At 59.0% G+C, this 17,010-nt stretch overlaps 1 protein-coding gene and 1 pseudogene across 5 annotated transcripts in view; one reads left to right on the forward strand and one right to left on the reverse strand.

Moving 5' to 3' along the window:
* KNDC1 (kinase non-catalytic C-lobe domain containing 1) overlaps nt 1-17,010 on the reverse strand; it is a 57,774-nt gene that overhangs the window by 4,737 nt on the left and 36,027 nt on the right. For 3 of the 5 annotated variants that reach the window (XM_008049586.2, XM_008049585.2, XM_008049583.2), the window contains 11 exons: nt 16,276-16,361; nt 14,510-14,904; nt 10,252-10,345; nt 10,073-10,170; nt 9,679-9,896; nt 8,304-8,417; nt 7,409-7,556; nt 7,129-7,308; nt 6,232-6,438; nt 5,470-5,552; nt 5,069-5,219 (listed from right to left, as the gene is read on the reverse strand). In XM_008049586.2, the coding sequence (XP_008047777.1) occupies nt 5,069-5,219; nt 5,470-5,552; nt 6,232-6,438; nt 7,129-7,308; nt 7,409-7,556; nt 8,304-8,417; nt 9,679-9,896; nt 10,073-10,170; nt 10,252-10,345; nt 14,510-14,904; nt 16,276-16,361 (1,774 nt within the window). The remainder of the gene's footprint in view (nt 1-5,068; nt 5,220-5,469; nt 5,553-6,231; nt 6,439-7,128; nt 7,309-7,408; nt 7,557-8,303; nt 8,418-9,678; nt 9,897-10,072; nt 10,171-10,251; nt 10,346-14,509; nt 14,905-16,275; nt 16,362-17,010) is intronic. The other 2 variants (XM_008049582.2, XM_008049584.2) reach the window with 2 other exon arrangements.
* Nucleotides 2,402-3,074, forward strand: LOC103250993 (annotated as a pseudogene).

Here is a 17,010-nt window from a genome sequence, read left to right on the forward strand (position 1 = left end):
GGGCTCAGGCAATCCACTCACCTCAGCCTCCCAAAGGCGTGGGATTACAGGCTGAGCCACCGAGCCCAGCTGCCAGTGGATTCTTAACCCTTTTCACAGCAGTCCCAAGGGCTGCATCCTTGGACCCACTTCTGGGAAATTCTGGATAATTCAAGTGATCCCTCATTTCAGAGCCGCCTCTCTCTGAGGACTGTCACCATGGCCTGGATTGTCCTTTGAGTGGGAACAGAGACTGCAGGCTCCAGCTGGATGCCCTCTGCTGGCCTGACTCTCGTCTGTAGGGATCCTTGCAGGTGGGCCCCTGGAGAGTGCTTGCGACCGAGGCTCCCAGTGACCTGGCTTCAGCGCTGCCTCAACGATCTCGTCTAAGTTGACATCTCAATTTTCTCTTTAAATAGATGTGAAGTATGTGGTTTTCGGATAAGATTGTTCCAACACTTTTTTTGTTTTTGTCTTAAAGTTTTAATGTTTTTTTTTTTTTTTTTGGCTTAAGACGAAAGAAATTTATTGTCTTATAGTTCTGAAGACCAGAAGTTTGAAATCAAAGTGAAATCATGGTTGGTTCTCTTTGGGGTCTCTGGGAGAGAATCTTTTCCAGGCCTCTCTCCTAGCTTCTTGTGACTGCTGGCAATCCTAGACAATCCTTGAAAAACTGACACTCGAATCTCTTCCTCCATTTCCACATGGTATTTTTCCAAATGTTTAATTTTTAATGTAAAAAGTATATAATATAAAATTTACCCTCATAACCATTGGTTTTTTTGAGTTGAAGTCTCATTCCGTTGTCCAGGCTGGAGTGCAACGGTACGCTCACGGCCACCCCAGTGTCGACCTGCTGGGCCCAGGTGATCCTTCCACCTTAGCCTTCCAAGTAGTCGGAACTAGAGGCGCGCCCTACCATGCCCAGCTAATTTTAAAAAATTTATTGTAGAGACGTTGCCCAGGCTGTTCTTGAACTTGTGGGCTCAGCCAATCCCCTCACCTCAGCCTCCCAAAGTTCTGGGATTATAGACTTGAGCCACCGCGCCAGGCCCATAATCATTTTTAAGTGCACAGTTCAGTAGTGTTGACTACATTCACATTGTCTGACAGATCTCCAGAACTTTCCATCTTCCCAAACTGAAACTTTGTCCCCATAAACACTAAGCCTGCATTCCTCTTTCCCAGCCGCTGGCACCCTCTACTTTCTTTCTGCCTCTGTGGCTCTGACCATGCAAGGGACCTGATTTACGTGGAGTCATGGTACTTGTCTTTTTGGCTTACTTCACTAAGCATAATGTCCTCGAGGTTCAGCCATGTTGTAGCAGGTGTCAGAATTTCCTTAAGGCTAAGCAATATCTCAAGGTTTATATATACCACATATTCATTTACTCATTTATGGAAACAGGAGTCTTGCTCTGTCACCCAGGTTGGAGTGCAGTGGTGAGACCATAGCTCACTACAGCATCAACTTCCTGGGTTCAGGTGATTCTTCTGCCTCAGCCTCTCAAGTAGCTGGGACTACAGGTGCACCATGCTTGGCTTTTTCTTTTTCTTTATTTTGGTGCAAATGGGCTCTCACTGTGGTGCTCAGGTTGGTTTCGAACTCCTGGCCTCAAATGATCTTGCCTTGGCCCCAAAACGTGCTGAGATGACAGGTGCAGCCCCGATGCCCAGCTCTACGTTTTCTCTCTCTGTTCACTTGTCCATAGAGACTTAGGTGCTTCTGCTTCTTGGCTATTGTGTTGACAATTTTAAACACTTCTAATGAAATCGAAATCCTTATTTTGCTTTTAAACCCACCATTATTCATCTAAAAAAAAGACAATTTTTTTTTCAGATGAAAAAATTTACACTATTCTTGACCCATTTCTTCTTCCTTGATCTCTCAGGGTGTCCTCTGAATGGAATGGACTTTTATCGCCAAGTGCTTCCACTGACCACTGTACACTCTGGCTCTGATTTTTTTTTTTTTTTTTTTTGAGTTGGAGTCTCACTCTGTCACCCAGACTGGAGTGCAGTGGCCGCTCCCAGCCACCGCAGCCTCAACCTGCTGGGCTCTGGCGATCCTTCCGCCTCAGCCTTCCAAGTGGCCGGAATTACAGGCATGCGCTACCACACCCAGCTGATTTTTTTTTTGATTTATTGTAGAGATGAGTCTTGCTGCCCAGGCGGGTCTCGAACCCACGGGCTCAGGCAATCCACTCACCTCAGCCTCCCAAAGGCGCGGGATTACAGGCTGAGCCACCGAACCCGGCTGTGGCTCCAATTTTGTATTCCAAAAGTTTTTTGGGATCACCAGTTTACAAACATAAATCCCAGTCTCCTGAACTTCCTCGTAACTTCACAAAGACATACTCGCAGGTTTTTACAAACCGGACCGTGAGTCCTTGCGTTTTCTCTTTCTGGCCAGTGCCGAGTGATGGGCATCTCTCGGGACACCCGGCACAAGACTCGGGGCAAGAGAAAGCCCTACCACACAAAGCAGAAGTGTGAGCTGGGTCGACCTGCTGCTGACACCAAGATTGGCCCCTGCCGCATCCACACGGTCCGAGTGCGGGGATGTCGCAAGAAATACTGTGCCCTGAGGCTGGACATGGGCGACTTTTCCTGGGGCTCTGACCGTTGTACTTGCAAAACAAGGATCAGCGATGCTGTCTACAATGCATCCAGTAACGAGCTGGTCTGTACCAAGACCCTAGTGAAGAACTGCATTGTGCTCACTGACAGCACGCCATGCTGACATTGGCGTGAGTCCCACTATGCGCTGCCCCTGGGTCGCAGGAAGGGGACCGAGCTGACTCCCGGGGAGGAAGAGATTTTAAACAAAGAACGATCCAGTGACAGAGTGAGACTCCAACTCAACAAAACAAAAACAAAACAAAACAAGGATCCAAAAAAATTCAGAAGAAATATGATAAAGGAAAAATAATGCCCAAATCTGCAGTCTCCTGGAGGAGCAGCTCCGGCAGGGCAGAATTCTTGCTTGCGTTGCATCAAGACCGGGCCAGTGTGGCCAAGCAGATGGCTGTGTGCTAGGAGACAAGGAGCTGCAGTTCTACCTGAGGAAAATCAAGGCCCGGAAAGGCAAATAAATCCCCTTCCCTGGCTCGTGTAATACAGCTGCTTATTATTCTGTTAAGAAAACAACGAACAACATGCTTGCGGAATGTGAAAGGGGCCTAGTTAGACGTGGCTGGGGACGCTCTCCGGTGAGACTGCAGGCTGCCCCTTCAAGGGAGGACGCCTGTTCTGCATGATCTGCTTCTGCTTTTCGCTTACAGGTATGTGGGGGCATCGCCCAACTTATCGCCCTCCCAAGTGGGCGCTGGCAGCTTGGGCTGTGAGCGGTACGGCCCCTGCTGGCTCCACAGACTGGAAACAGGCGACCACACCAGGAACAAGGCCACTGACCCTAGGGCAGGAAGCCTGCGGGCTTGATGTGGGCGGCTCAGGGTGAGGGTCTTTCCAGGATGCGGTGCTTGACAAACGACTGTCAGCTGTCCTCGTTCTGTTCCTGGGAAGCCCAGCCAGGTGTGCCCCTGTTTGAAGGCTCTGGTTTAGGGGAAACCATGTTTTGCGCTCACTCATGACACCCATAACATCATGGATTAGAGCACACTGGGTAACCCAGGCTCCCAGTGCCCATGTCCTGGCCGAAGGGAGGCTCAATTTGTATAGCTGACAAACCCTAAAGCCGTGGAATCCTCCCTGAAGAGGAGAGAACCAGAAATCTCTGCCGTTATTTGTGGGCCTCAAGGTTGCCCTGCAGGAGTAGGACAGGGAAAATACCAGAAAAGGATGTGGTGTGGAGGTGGCCTCGCCATCTGGCAGGGAATGCAGTAGGTGGCAGGAAAGCACCTGGTGCAGACCTGTGACCCCGAGCTCCCCTTGGTACGTCCGTCCCGCTCCTGGAGCAGCGGCAGTGGGGTTCACGCTGTGGGAGACCCAAGTGTGCTTGAAGGGAGCTATGTCCGTCCCGGGGGCCGAGGCCGCTGCCCTCCCTGCTGCGGAAGGAGGGGCTGCCTCCCGCAGAAAGCGCTGCTGTCCTGAGACCCTCTGTGGGCTGGTGTGGCACTTCACGTGGAAAGGAGCCTTGTGACACCCACTCTTGGAGCTGAGCCCTGCTGAGCGCAAGCACGAGGAAATCAAGACCTCTTCACGGGGTGTCCACAGGGTGACGGTGCCGACCCCTGGAAGCTTAGGGGCTCTGTCCTGAGAAGCTGTGAACACCCCGACCCCTCCTGGGTGGGTGGACACCTGGAGGGAGGCCTGAGGCAGGTGACTGGCCCTGTGGGCTGCCTGGTGCCCCGCTGGGAAGCAGGGAGCCAGGTCAGCTGAGGACCCCCCATCTAGTGAGGCCGGCCCATGGGACCTAGAAGAGTCTGAGTCTGGGCCTCCAGCAGCTGGGTGTGACTTGACCTGGACCCACAGCATGCAGTCAGCTGGGACAGTGGAGGCACAGACCGTGGGGCAGGGCTAAGGCGTGGGGGTGATAGGAGCCCCTGCAGTGGTGTGTTCTAATGGAGTCCAGTGTGTGGGCATGTATGGAGGGAGCTCTGTGTGTGTGAGACTGTGTAACTCGGTGTATGTGTGAGGGACTGTGTGTAAGTCTGTGAGAGTGTGTGTGTGTGTGTGTGTGTGTGTGTGTATGTGTGTGCTTAAGGGATGCTGTTGTAAGAGACTGTATGTGTATCTCTGTATATGTGCATGTGAGCGACTGTGCATGTGAGGAACTCTGAGTGTGTGTGTGTGTGTCGGGAGCACAGACAGGGTGGCTTGTGGAGGGCTGCGTCCTGGCCTGGGTCTCCAGGTGGCCTACAGCCCAGCAGCATCCTCAGCAGAGGGGGCCGGTGTCCAGCTGAGGATGTGCCAGGCGGTGCTGGGAAGCAAGGCGTGGCAGGCTCCCGGCGTTGGTGTGGGCCATGGCTCTGCCTCCCCCTGAGCCTTGGCTCCGTGTGGATCTGGAACACGGAGTGCAGTCCCTGCACCTGCAGGAGGAGTGGACTAGAGTGTGGCAGGGGCACCGCTGGTCCTGGGCAGGGGAGCTCCACGCCTGCTCTGACTGCAGAGCCGCGGAGGCACCCACCTTAGAGGTGTGACTGGTCACGATTTCGGCAGCCACCCAGGTACTGATGTCGTCTGCGTTTCTTAAAAGCTGTAGCAGGTACTTGTCCTGGATGTAATTGGGCAGAAACAAGCTGCAGGTTTTGGTCGCAAGAGACTCTGAAGAGCTGGCTCTGGAAGAGAAACGTGGTGCCTGTCACCCTGGGAGGCCGTGGGTGGCCTGCCCGCCCTGGGGCTAGTGGAGGCTCTGCACCATGGGCCGGGACCCTCCAACTCTGGCAGACCCTTCTCCCTTGGGCTGGGTGAGACCCAGGCATCTTCCTTTGGTCGGGAGCATCCCTGAGACGCCTAGGGGAGGCCCCCAAGACCCTCCCGTCACACCCTCCAAACCAAGGACCTGGGACACTTGCGGGAGACACTCACTTGGAGATGGCTGTGCTCTTGTCCATGACGCCCAGAGCCCGTGAGTTCAGGAAGTGGACGGGGTGGCACTTTTGAAACAATTCCTGCCCGAGATGCAAACAGGGTTCAGGCCACTGTTTCCTACAACTTTGTGGCCAAAGCAGTGGGGTAGGATGGGGAATTTGGGAGTCCATCCCTGCAATATTAGGTTCAACGCCCACCCAACAGTCTGCAGTGGTCGGCCGGCAGGGCTCCTGTGTGCTTGGCCCTCAGGGGCTTGTGAGGTCCGGCCAGCCCTGGTGACAGCAGGTGGGATTGCTGGGTTGCCGTTGCTGCTGTCAGGGGGTCCCAGGATGGTGGGGCCCTGGGAAGGAGCTGCCTGGGGGGCAGGCTAGGGCGAGAGCAGAAGGAGGAGTTGGGCAGGGGCACTAGGAGCTGGGTTGACCCAGCTCCCGTGGGAGGAGGCCCAGTCCCAGGCAGCCCTCAGAGTACCCTCTGGTGCCTGTGAGGCAGGCCTGCTGGGGCAGAAGGGTGGGGCAGGGCCTACATTCTGGGCTGGCGGGAGAAGAGGACTGGGCTTTGCCAGGGCCCAGTTCCCTTCCAGGGCCTCCCAGCTCTGCGTGGCAGCTCCCTGGACCTGGGCACCTGGCAAACCACTCCATTCCCTGGGCGTGCATCTGTCTCTCCAGGAAGCACCTCGGGGGGGCAAGATGCCAGAGCATCTCTGTGTGCACCCCTCCCCAGCCGGCTCCCCCCGCCCGCAGGGGACCTCACCCTCCTCACCTGCTGCAGCAGCGTCAGCTGACTGAACAGCTGGTGAGTGCTGTACTCGGTCAGGAAGTAGGGCCCCTTCTCACTGGCCTTGGCACAGGGCCCGTAGAAGTCCTCGAGGAAGCAGGGCTTGGGCAAGGCGGAGGCGATGGTGTAGGGGCGCTCCTTGTGCTGTGGCAGCGCCAGCCCGTTGCCCCGGGGCAGCCTCCAGGGGAAGCTCTGCAGGGCGGGCCGGCGCGTGAGGGCCCCTGACCCGGCCCCTTCCAGGTGAGGGATGGGGGTGGGGCAGAGTGAGGACCAGGCGGGTCTGAGCTTAGGGCTCCTGGGACTGGCTCAGTTAGAGCCAGGGGGCACCCTGCCCACCCACGGCTGTTGGTGTAAGGATGCTGTTCACTACAGGGGGTTCCCACGGACAGAACCACTGAAATCTGGGACTTCCCATAGAAGAATGGAAAGGCTATACTTTCCCCACAGTGGCTTCCTCCACCCAGGTTTCCAACTGAAGGCCAGGAGTGTGAGGCCAGCGAGTCACGGCTGGACTCTCCTCCTCTGAGCACCTGCCAGCCCAGGAAAGCTGTGCCTGGTGGGAGCACGGGGAGTGCATGTGTGTGCATGTTTACATGTGTATATGTTTAAGTGTTTATGTGTGGGTGCACACATGTAGTGTGTATACGCTTACAGGTGAGCCTCTGCATGCACATGTGTTCGTGTGTCCGCACACATATGTGCATATATGTGTACCGGCACGTACATATGGGTGCGTGTATGTTGGTATATGTGTACGTGCGTGCATGTATGAATGCATGGATGTGTGTGTGTGTGTGCGTGTACATGCTACGTCCTTGAGGCTGGGCTCAGGACTCCACATCCACCTATCTGGGCTGGCTCTCTCCTAAGAAAGGCCCCCACCTTCCGGGAGATGCCGTCCTCCGAGAGCCTCTTACAGAGGGCGTTGAAGGGCCTGGCATCCTCCTCGGCCTCCTTGGGGTCCTCTAGGTCTGCCCCTCGAGGGGTTCCCTCGGCTCGCCGATCCGTGCCCACCTCCAGGAGGCCCAGCAGGTGCGCGGCGGAGCCGTCCAGGGGCAGGATCTAGGTGGAAGTACGGGGGTTACTGCCAGCCCCTGGATGAGAGCGACCCTCCCAAGCGGGAGCGGGGAGTGTGGCTGGCCCAGCTCGGTGCGGCTGTCACCTTGGAGGAGATGAAGTCCTCCAGCCGCCCCAGCAACCCAGTGTTCCTGGTGAAGTCCACGGTGTAGCAGTCTTCCACCCAGGCCTGCAGGACGCAGAGGCTCCGCTTGTAGATCTTGGTGAAGGTGGAGGCGGGGTCCTGGTGGGCCCTGGAGGCACAGGGGAGCCAGCCTGAGCCACTTGGGCTGCAGGGATGAGGGGCAGAGGGCTGGAGGCGGCAGCTGGGTGAGGCTTTCCTGGGAGACAGGGCAGGAGCCGGGCTGCACACGTGGAGGGAGGAGGCGGGGCTGGGAGGTCTCTTGTGAGTCCCTTCCCCAGAGCCGGAGCGGACGGGCCATGACCTGAGACATCCTGGGTGCCTTAGTCTGGGGCCATCCAGCCTGGGACTATGCGGGCGGGCCTGGATGAGGGTCGTGTGTGGGTGCACTGGGGATGATGCCAGGCCAGCGCAGCGAGGCAGAGTGCCTCCACCTGTGGCCCACCGTCCCCTCCCTGACCCCAGCTGCTGGTCATCGGCGCCCACAGGAGGCGGCCGGGCTGGGTGGGTGTCTGTCAGTGCCCACCCTGACTGGTGGTCTCGGCTCCCACCTGCCTTGCCCCCTGTGCCTGTGCCAGAGGTAAGGGGTGAGAGCCTTGCCACCACCCGCAGGTTGCCTCCAGAGCACAGGGCGCAGGGCCACCGTCCTCCTGCCTTGACTCGTTTCACTACATCTCTCTGTGTCCCTTGGTTCCCTGTCCTTGCCTTGGCCTTCTCCAGCCAGGCTCCACCGGCCCCCGTCCTGCTGGGTCACAGGGGACCTCCTCATCCTTCCCGGTGGCTGAACGAGGCGTGGAGGAGCCCACCCCCCCCGAGGCGGAGGCTCCCACCGAGCGCGGCCTGTGAAGAGGGGTGGTACCTGGACAGCGTGCTGTTGATTCGGTCGAGGAGGAAGTGCAGGAAGTCCTGCGGCGTGCAGAAGTAGCGGAAGGTGTAGAGGAACTGCTGGACATAGCCCTCGAGGAAGGCGTCGCTGCAGGGGGGAGGGCAGTGAGCAGGACACCTCACCTGTGCTGCAGGTGAGTGAAGGCCCCCTGTGTGATGGTATGTAAGAGCGTGGGCATGACCGTGGGTGCGTCTATGACCGCATGTGTGAGGGCACTGCAGGGCTGTGTGGAGATCGTGTGTGTGTAGGATTGCGTGCGTGTGTGAGTTATCTGTGTGTGTCACTGGCAGAAGAACCACCCAGAGAGATAAAGAGGGGGTACTGAGACCACTAGAAGTTCCCATCCACTTTGAGCGTGAGGACCTTTCTGGACACAGCCCACTGTGCCTCCTCAGTCAGAATGGGCTGGCTCAGAAAACTGCCATGCACACTCGGCTCCAAGGTGGGAGCTGCCACTGACAGGAGGCCCCACAAGACCAGCTGCAGCCCACCCTGGGAGAACGAGGTCAGTGGGCACGAAGCTGCTGCCCCTGGCGGCCTGGGTCCTCTGCAGAGGGGACCTCCCGGCTCCCCACTGGCTGCCAAGAGCCCTCAGTCCCCTGTCCCCTTTGGCGTCCCCCACCGAATCACACAGCCTCTGCTCAAAGAGGACTTTGGGGCTCCGCGGTGGCATCGAGCCAAGAAGGGGAGGTCCCCGTGCCTGGGCGAGGGTGGCCTCTCTGGCCCCATGCCTGGGAGCGGGCCAGGTCATCGGGTTGCGAGCGCCTTGGCGTGGGATGAAGCCACAAGGCAGAGTGGGTGGAAGGGCCGGGAGTGCTGGTGGGGGTGACTTGGGTCCGGGCCCAGCCCTGAGCCAGGAAGGCCTAGGGACCCTGGGTGGCGGTGGCAGGGGCGGGCCTGGCACCCCAGCCTTTACCAGGATGTCTGATCGCCATGTTCACTCTGAGAGAGGGGGCGGCTCATACTCTGCACCCTGGGGAGTCAGGATGTTTTGACTTGGTGGGTTGAATGGAATCCAGGCCACACCTCGGAGGCTCCCACGTGCCTGTCTTTGGGAGCCACGCGGTGTGTGAGCTATGCAGCCCAGGTTCCCCGCCCTCCAGTGACTGCAGGGCACAGCCTGGGGTCTAGCACCAGGCCGTCGGTAGGCCTTGGGAGGGTCAGGAGCTCCACAAAACAGCGGGCAGACTCTGATGAAATATCCTTCCAAATGTGGAAGAGCACAAACCCATCCTCGATGAGGGAGCGCCCCTCCCGCCCCCTTCCACCTCTCGGGATCTGTTTCTGCTTTCCTGACGAGCAAAACTGCTGCCCCGGGGGCTGGCGCCCACGCAGGGACGGGACGCACCTGGAGTAGAGGTAGGCCATAAGCCCCAGCGGGGTGCCAGCCTGCAGGATGCGGGCCTTCTGCCGGCCGCTGCCCGGGTGCTTGTTCACGTTGTAGAAGATGAGGGACGAGGACTCGTCCAGGGGGCTGAAGTCCAGCGTGTCGCAGGGGGCCGCCGCGATGTTCACGATCACCGGGAGGGCGCAGGGCTCCAGGCCCCAGCACTCCGCATACATGACCTGGGCGTGCAGGATGCGGGCCCTGGGTCACCCTGCCAGACCCCAGGGCTTCCTGGCGTGGGGCTCTCAAATCAGGGCTGGTGTGTGACTTCGCGCGGAGGGTTTACAGCGGGAACAGCAGGAAACCCATCCCAGTGCCCAGGCCTCGTGGAGGGGGCAAGGCACGGGTCACTTGCCTGCAGGTACTTCTTGACCGAGCTGAGGAACTGCACCTTGGACCTCATTTCTTCTAGCTGCCCTTTCAGTTTGGACAACATGGTCTTCACCTCGGAGCCTGCAGGCAAAGCAGAGTTGGCAGGGCTGGCGCACCCTTGCCCGTGGCGAGTGGCTCTGGCCTGAGCCCTCCAGGCCTCACCTTTGTTCCTCTTTTCCTTCTGTAAGAGCTTCTGGTAGAATTTTAGGGTCTTTCGGTAGTTTCTTTTCTCGATCATGAGCTGCTGCTCCAGCTCCTGGTGAGGAGACAGCACGTAAGCCCAGGGTGGCCATGGCCCCCGGCATGGGGACATGGATTCACATGTCAGCTGCACCCAGGACCAGGCCCACACCCCTCCGGGCCACCCTGGTCTTGGGGATCAGCCACGGGACAGGATCCATCAAATTCAGAGGCCCAGCCAGCCAGCCGAGGCCAGCCCTGACCTGGGCATGTGCAGTCCAGGAGGCCCCTCCACTGACGCCAGGCTTGCATGGCAGTGCCAGGCTGGGGGTAGGCCATCTGCCCTCTTTGGCCACAGGGGTGCCCCTGGGCCCCTCACCCAGAGTCATGCCCTTGAGGGGACGCACAGGGGACAGCATCCCTACAGGAGTGATGGCTGGGTGGCCCTCACATCCCTGCACTGTGGGTCGTCAGGGGAACAGGACCCCAACCCAAGTCAGCACTAGGCCCTCCTGCCTGAACAGGCGAGGCTGAGGTACCTGTGGGACCCCCGAGCAGCTGAGCACATGGAGGGCCAGGACTTCCCCAGATATGTCCTTTTGGGTCATTGGCTCTCTGTTTTTTTGAGTTGGAGTCTCGCTCTGTCACTCAGGATGGAGTGCAATGGCACACTCAGGGCCACCCCAGTGTCAACCTGCTGAGCTCTGACGATCCTTCCACCTCAGCCTTCCAAGTAGCCGGAACTACAGGCGGGTGCTACCACGCCCGGCTAATTTTTGATGGATTGTAGAGACGAAGTCTCGCCAAGTTGCCCAGGCTGGTCTTGAACCCGCGGGCTCAGGCAATCCACTCGTCTCGGCCTCCCAAAGTGCTGGGATGACAGCACACTCAGCCAGTCTCTCTTTTAAAATTAAGTTTAAGGAAGCCCAACAATGCAGACTCTGGCTGACCTGTGCAGATGAGAGCTTAGGCCCCTACCCCCTGGAACACGTTGGCTAGACCACTGTGGTTCACAGGGCAGCTGAGTGCAGGGTTTGCCCCGGCCTGGACTGCTCTGGAGTGCGAGTGACAGTGTGTGTGCATGCTGCATGTGGCTCTCCTGAACCTGCCTGGAATCAGTTCCTGCCTGGAAGATGGAGCGGGGCTGTCTCCAAGAGGGAAAGCAGGACTGGAGCCAGCCAGCGGCTCCTGGACTTCAGGCGGCTGGGATGGAAGGGCCGCTGGGTTTTGCTCATGCAGCCAGAACCAGGTGGGCTCGAGTTCTTCCTGGGACAAGATGCACATTCAGTAGGATGGCATTATCCTCCCAGGACGCCACCCATGCCTGGCAGGGCAGCTGTCCTCCGGGCACAGTCTCCCTCCATCCTGTGGGGACAGGCAGGGTGTCGCCTCACACGGAGATGGCGGCTGGGGGCGGGAAGCCCCGAGGACTGGGCCTGCTAAGAGCAGTGAACCCAGAGCGAGCCCCTCCCTTCAAGGGAGAGGACAGATACCGCCTTCCCCCTGCACCCACACTGGGCGGGGGGGGGGTGTTGGGGAGGGGCATGGGGGAGCCTGGGGGATTCATGCCAGCTGGGCCTCAAGTGGGTGACAGCGGGTCTTCAGTTGGGACTGAGATGGGCTCTTCTGCAGGAGGCGGGGCATGGGCCACAGCGGGGTGCTGGACTGGGGCCAGAAGGCAAGTGGAGGGGCAGCCCTGGCTATGCTGCTTCCCCTAAGGGGCTCAAGGTGCCAGGGCTCTGAGCTGGCCATTCTGAGGGGGTGTTCCTCCGAGCCAGCTCACTCAGACTTCCTTTTGTGGAGTCTAGCTGGTCAAGCCCAAATGCAGCTTCCTGCATCTCGGCAGTCTGCGGCTGGCTTTGCTTTGTTGACAGTGTTCACTTTTGAACGTTTTTGCAAAATAAGAAATGCAGGTGATGCTTTTATTCAACTGGTTGAACTCCCACTATCTGGTGGTCTGCGAGGCTGTCTTCTCCCATGCACTGTTGTTCAGTCCCCTGGACGCTCAGGCCAGGCAGCCGTGGGCAAGGCGTGGGTGGTGATCCAGGTTGAGCAGAGACCAGTTGCCATTCTGTCAAGTCTTGGCTGCTGAGCCAGGCTCCCCAGGACCTCTGGACCCTGCTACTGCCCAGCCATGTGCAAACTGCAGGGGAATCTGCAAACATGTGGGATGGACAGCTTGTCTCCATGGAAACAAGGCTACGGGAGGCTGACCCTAAGGCCATTCCCATGCACCGTATGTTGCTGTGAGCTGCCCTAGGCTTTGAGATATCATTTTCCCGGGATGGTGTTTGGGGGAGAGCATGGGCTCCCCTGGCAGGGGCCAATGTGGCCCCTCACACGCCTCAGCCTCTGCTCACTGGAGTCCCTGCAGCTGGAGACAGGGCATCACCAAGTGCAGCATGGCCAGGGTCTAGGCCCTGCACACGTGGCTGGCCGGGTTATTATCACAGGCCAATACAACTAGAATGCCAGTTTTGCAGTCACCTGGGCCATATTTCAGCAGTTCAGTAGCCATATGTGACTGGTGGCTACTCTGTGGACAACACAGATTTAGAATATTCCATCAGCAAGTAAGGTCCTATTGGACCCGGAATGGAGATCAGAAAATGCAGGTGCCCCCACAGGCTGTGTTCATGGGCTGTGTGCTGCCATTGGCATGTGGTCCCGGCTTCAAGGCCACATCGCCTACAGCCTGCATCTGGCCCCCGGTGGTCCCCTGCACCCAGCCCCATCCAGCTCCGTCGCCTCTTGTCCACTCATGGAAACACTGATGTTGACAAAATCCCTTGGCCCCATAGTGTTGGCTGTGGCAGTTGCAGCCTCGCAGCCCTGGTGCCAAATTCCACCTTGGTCTCTCACCAGCTGTGCAAGCCCTTACACTCCCTGACCTTCAGTTTCCCAAGATAGCAGGAAGATGAAGTGGCATGTCGCTGTACTAACAGTTCCCGCCGGTGTCGGTTTGGAAAGGCATTGCAGGTGGGGAGCCGAGTGCTTGTGGACAGCACATGTCAATTCCATGGGTCTTCACTGTGTGCATGGGAGAAGGATGTTCATGAGAACCCAGCCCCATGAGAGGAAGAGCCAAGATCCTGGAAATTGCTGGGCCCGTCAGTGGCTGGGAGTCTCTGTTCTGGGCAGAGGCCCAGACTGACACAGAGACATTGTTTCCATGTGGTCTAGGAGGTAGGACAGACCGTGTTCTCCCTGGTGACACTGTAGGTTTGGGCAGGTCATTTGGTGTCTGCTGTGCAGGCCGCACCTTCCTCAGCAGGGCCAGAGAGGCCTGAGTCTTCAGGGTGTGACCTGCCCTGTGGCCTCGCGTCCAAGATGGCAGATGCAGGGCAGAGCACGAGGCCCCCGATTCCTAGCAGCCCGTAGGAAACGGCGTGATTCCAAACGAAAACAGGTGTTTCCACGAGCATAGCACCCCCCTGCTTGCTACGGAGGAGAGCCAGATCGCTGTTGATACTGAGTGAGGAAGTGAGGTTTGGAGGGTGGCGGGAGGTGAATCAGCAGGAAGGCCAGATGCCGCAAGGCTGGGGAGATGCTGCCTCCTGTGGCTTGGGGCTGGCGTGGGCGGATGGCAACGCAGTGGCGGTAGGGAGAGGCTCCAGGAGCTGGTCCGTGACCGGTTGGCTGCTGTCGGTGGCCCCTGGTGGCCCAGGCCTTGTGCAGCTGCAGCGCAGGTCAGGCGCTGTGGGGCTTTGCTATACATGGGGCTGGCCAGGCCCGGTCGCTCCTCCTGCTACCTCCTCTCATCTGTTGGCCAGGGAGTAGTCTGGGCTTCACCTGACCCAGAAAGCCCGGCCAGGTCACAGTGGCCACCAGCCTGAACTCCCACAGGCGAGGCACTTCTGGTGTTTTCTCTCTGCAGTGGTGCTGCCCAGGGCCCAGAGGCTGCACCGGCCTCAGTGGGAGCCACAGCTGAGCCTGACTCTGGTCACAAGGATCCAGGACCCTCCTGAAAACTCATCACTCGGCGACCACGTGCTCAGCGAACATGAGAGAAGAGCCATTCCTTGCCCCAAGATGTGGAGCATGTATGCAGCTGAGCTTCACACAAGGAGGGACACACACCCTTATGGCGGGGACCACCAGGGAGTGGGGCACCAGGAGCGGGAGCCACCTGACCGGGCTCCAAGCACACGACACCGTCTGTCACCCAGAGTGACCTGGAAGCTCTGCCTGGGTGAGGCTCCCCACCGCCCCCCGGCACCAGTGGAGGCCCAGGACTTACCGGGCTCAGGGCGCCGGGCTGGTCCCCTCCAGCTAGCTGTTGCCCCAGGTCTTTCACGTAGCTGTAGACGTCCGCCCCAAAGCAGTCGGCCTCATAGAAGGCGCTGGACCAGCCAGGGCTGCAGCTCTGGAAGCCCGCGAGTCCAGGAGACGTGGCTCTGCCGCCTTCCTCGGGCCTGGCCAGCTGGGCCACCGCCTCTGGGTTGGCGGCCCTGCCGGCCGGCTGCCCATCCTTGCCAGCCTCAGGTTGCTGCTCTCGCTCCCCTTTGATTGACTTCTGAGGCCGAAACCCCACCTCCAGGTTTCCCCGCGAGAGCTCATCAGAGTCCATGTCGGACAGTGAGGTGGGTGAGCAGGGGCTCCTACTTGCTCTCAGCACGGCTGGTTTCTCTTTTCCTTGGAAGAAGGACATGCAGGTTACGTGGGCAGTGGCTCCACTCTGCTCTTGAGGGCAGAGGCCAAGGCTGATGTTTACGGGGAGGCCAGTGGTGCCCAGGGCCTGGGGCCCCAACGGCTCTCCTGCTCGGGTGCCCGTGAGGGACCCCTCCCACCCACAGCTGCGACTCTGGGTGGAGTTGGGAGCGGGGGTTCCGGGACGCTGGCCTGCTCTTCAGGGTGGGGTTACAACAGGGGGAGGCCCCTCTGTAGGGCTCTCCTTTGGGCCCTTCTCTTCCTTCTAGACGTCCTGTGAATGCTGTAGGGCGGGGTTGGGCTCTGTGTTTGCCTGCTCCCCTCACCCCCGCCAGGCCCGTGTCCTCTAGCCCCTCTAGGCGCTGTCTTTTCTGGAATTTTATTTTATTTATTTTTTTTGAGTTGGAGTCTCACTCTGTCGCCCGGACTGGAGTGCAGTGGCCACTCCTGGCCACCACAGCCTGGACCTGCTGGGCTCCGGCGGTCCTTTCGCCTCAGCCTTCCAAGGAGCTGGAACTACAGGCGCGCGCTACCACACCCGGCTAATTTTTTAAAATTTATTTATTGTAGAGATGAGGTCGCACCAAGTTGCCCAGGTGGGTCATGAACCCGCGGGCTGGGGCAATCCACTCACCTCAGCCTCCCAAAGTGCTGGGATTATAGGCTGAGCCACCGAGCCCAGGTTTTTCTGGAATTTTAAACAGCAAGCCCAGAGCTTGTGGTTTCACACACAATCCCTGCAGCATACTCAGCTCTGGCAGTGCTGGAAGCTTCCATCTGTACAGGTGGTGTCTCCTGGGCGCCCCGGTCGTACCTGCTTACCTGTCCTCTGACATGCTGACACAGGGACTGGGGGTCACTGCAAGGCCATGGCCACTGGCGTGGACAATCCAAGGGTGACCACAGTCCCCACCCGTCTCTAAACCCAGCCTGCTCACTGCTGGCTTCCACTGCCGAGCTTTGGGAGTCTTGGGCGGAGAGCCCAGGGCGTTTAAAGGGCATATATTTCTGCTTCCTCCTTGTCAGAAGCCTCCCACTCACAGCCCTGCCTCTCCTTGAATATTGGAGCCCCCACAGCCCTTTGTGGCTTCCACCGTGACAGTGACTGGGAGGACTCCCTGGCCCCATGGCCCAGTCTTGGGTTCCTGCTCTCTGCCCAGTCTGGGGTGGGAGGAAAAAACCTTCCCTTCTCAGGACACACCTCTAGGAGAGGACGAGCCAAGCCCTAGGGCAGGGGCAATGACATAGGGTGGTATAGTCAGAGGCTGATGCGGGAGCCCTTCCCATAACTGCCAAGAGGGACGAGAGGAACCCTGCTGTGCCCCAGAGCCCATCACGGGCTGGCCCATCTCTTACCCAAGACGCGGAGCGAGGGCTTTTGGCTGGACAGGGGGCAGCTGCTGGGCGTGCCCTTGGGCTGTGACCCCACCTCCTCTGAGGCACTGACAGGAGAATGAAAGCACAGGTCAGGCAGCTACCCCTCACCTGCCTCTGGGCACAGGACTTGGGCCCCGCACAGAACATGCTGGCTTAGGGATAGGGGCCCTTGTGGCCCCTGTGGAGCCCTCACTAGAGGCAGCAGGTCCCAAAGCTCATCCCTCCAGGGTCACACAGGCACAGTGGCCCATGGGACCTCTGGGTCATTAACTGCTTGGGTCCCCAGGTGGAGCCAGGGACGGCCTGGGGTACTCAATGCTGCAGGGTCCGGGAGAGCTGGGCTGAGCTGGGGGTGCTCACCTTGAGGCTGTGGCTACTCCACACAGAGGCCTGGCTGCTCAGGCCCTGCATGGAGCCATGAGCAGGGCTGCAAGGGGACTCATCACCTCACTTTGACACCGCCCAGTGCCAGCCTGGGGGGCAGATGTTGGTCCCTTCAGGGTCTAGGGTCACCTGTTCGACGGCCTCCTCTCCCCCTTGGGTCCCTCGAGCTGGTCCTGCCAAACAGGGACACCTGTGCCCACCACTACCCAGGCCACTGGAGCTGCCTGGCGAGCCTTCTGCCCTGTGTCCCCACAAGCTCTTGTTTTTTTGGTTTTTTTTTTGAGTTGGAGTCTCACTCGGTCGCCCAGACTGGAGGGCAGTGGCCGCTCC

The sequence above is a fragment of the Carlito syrichta genome, unplaced genomic scaffold (assembly GCF_000164805.1).
Source record: "Carlito syrichta isolate Samal-C Ts95f unplaced genomic scaffold, Tarsius_syrichta-2.0.1 Scaffold135794, whole genome shotgun sequence".
Classification (NCBI taxonomy): domain Eukaryota; kingdom Metazoa; phylum Chordata; class Mammalia; order Primates; family Tarsiidae; genus Carlito; species Carlito syrichta.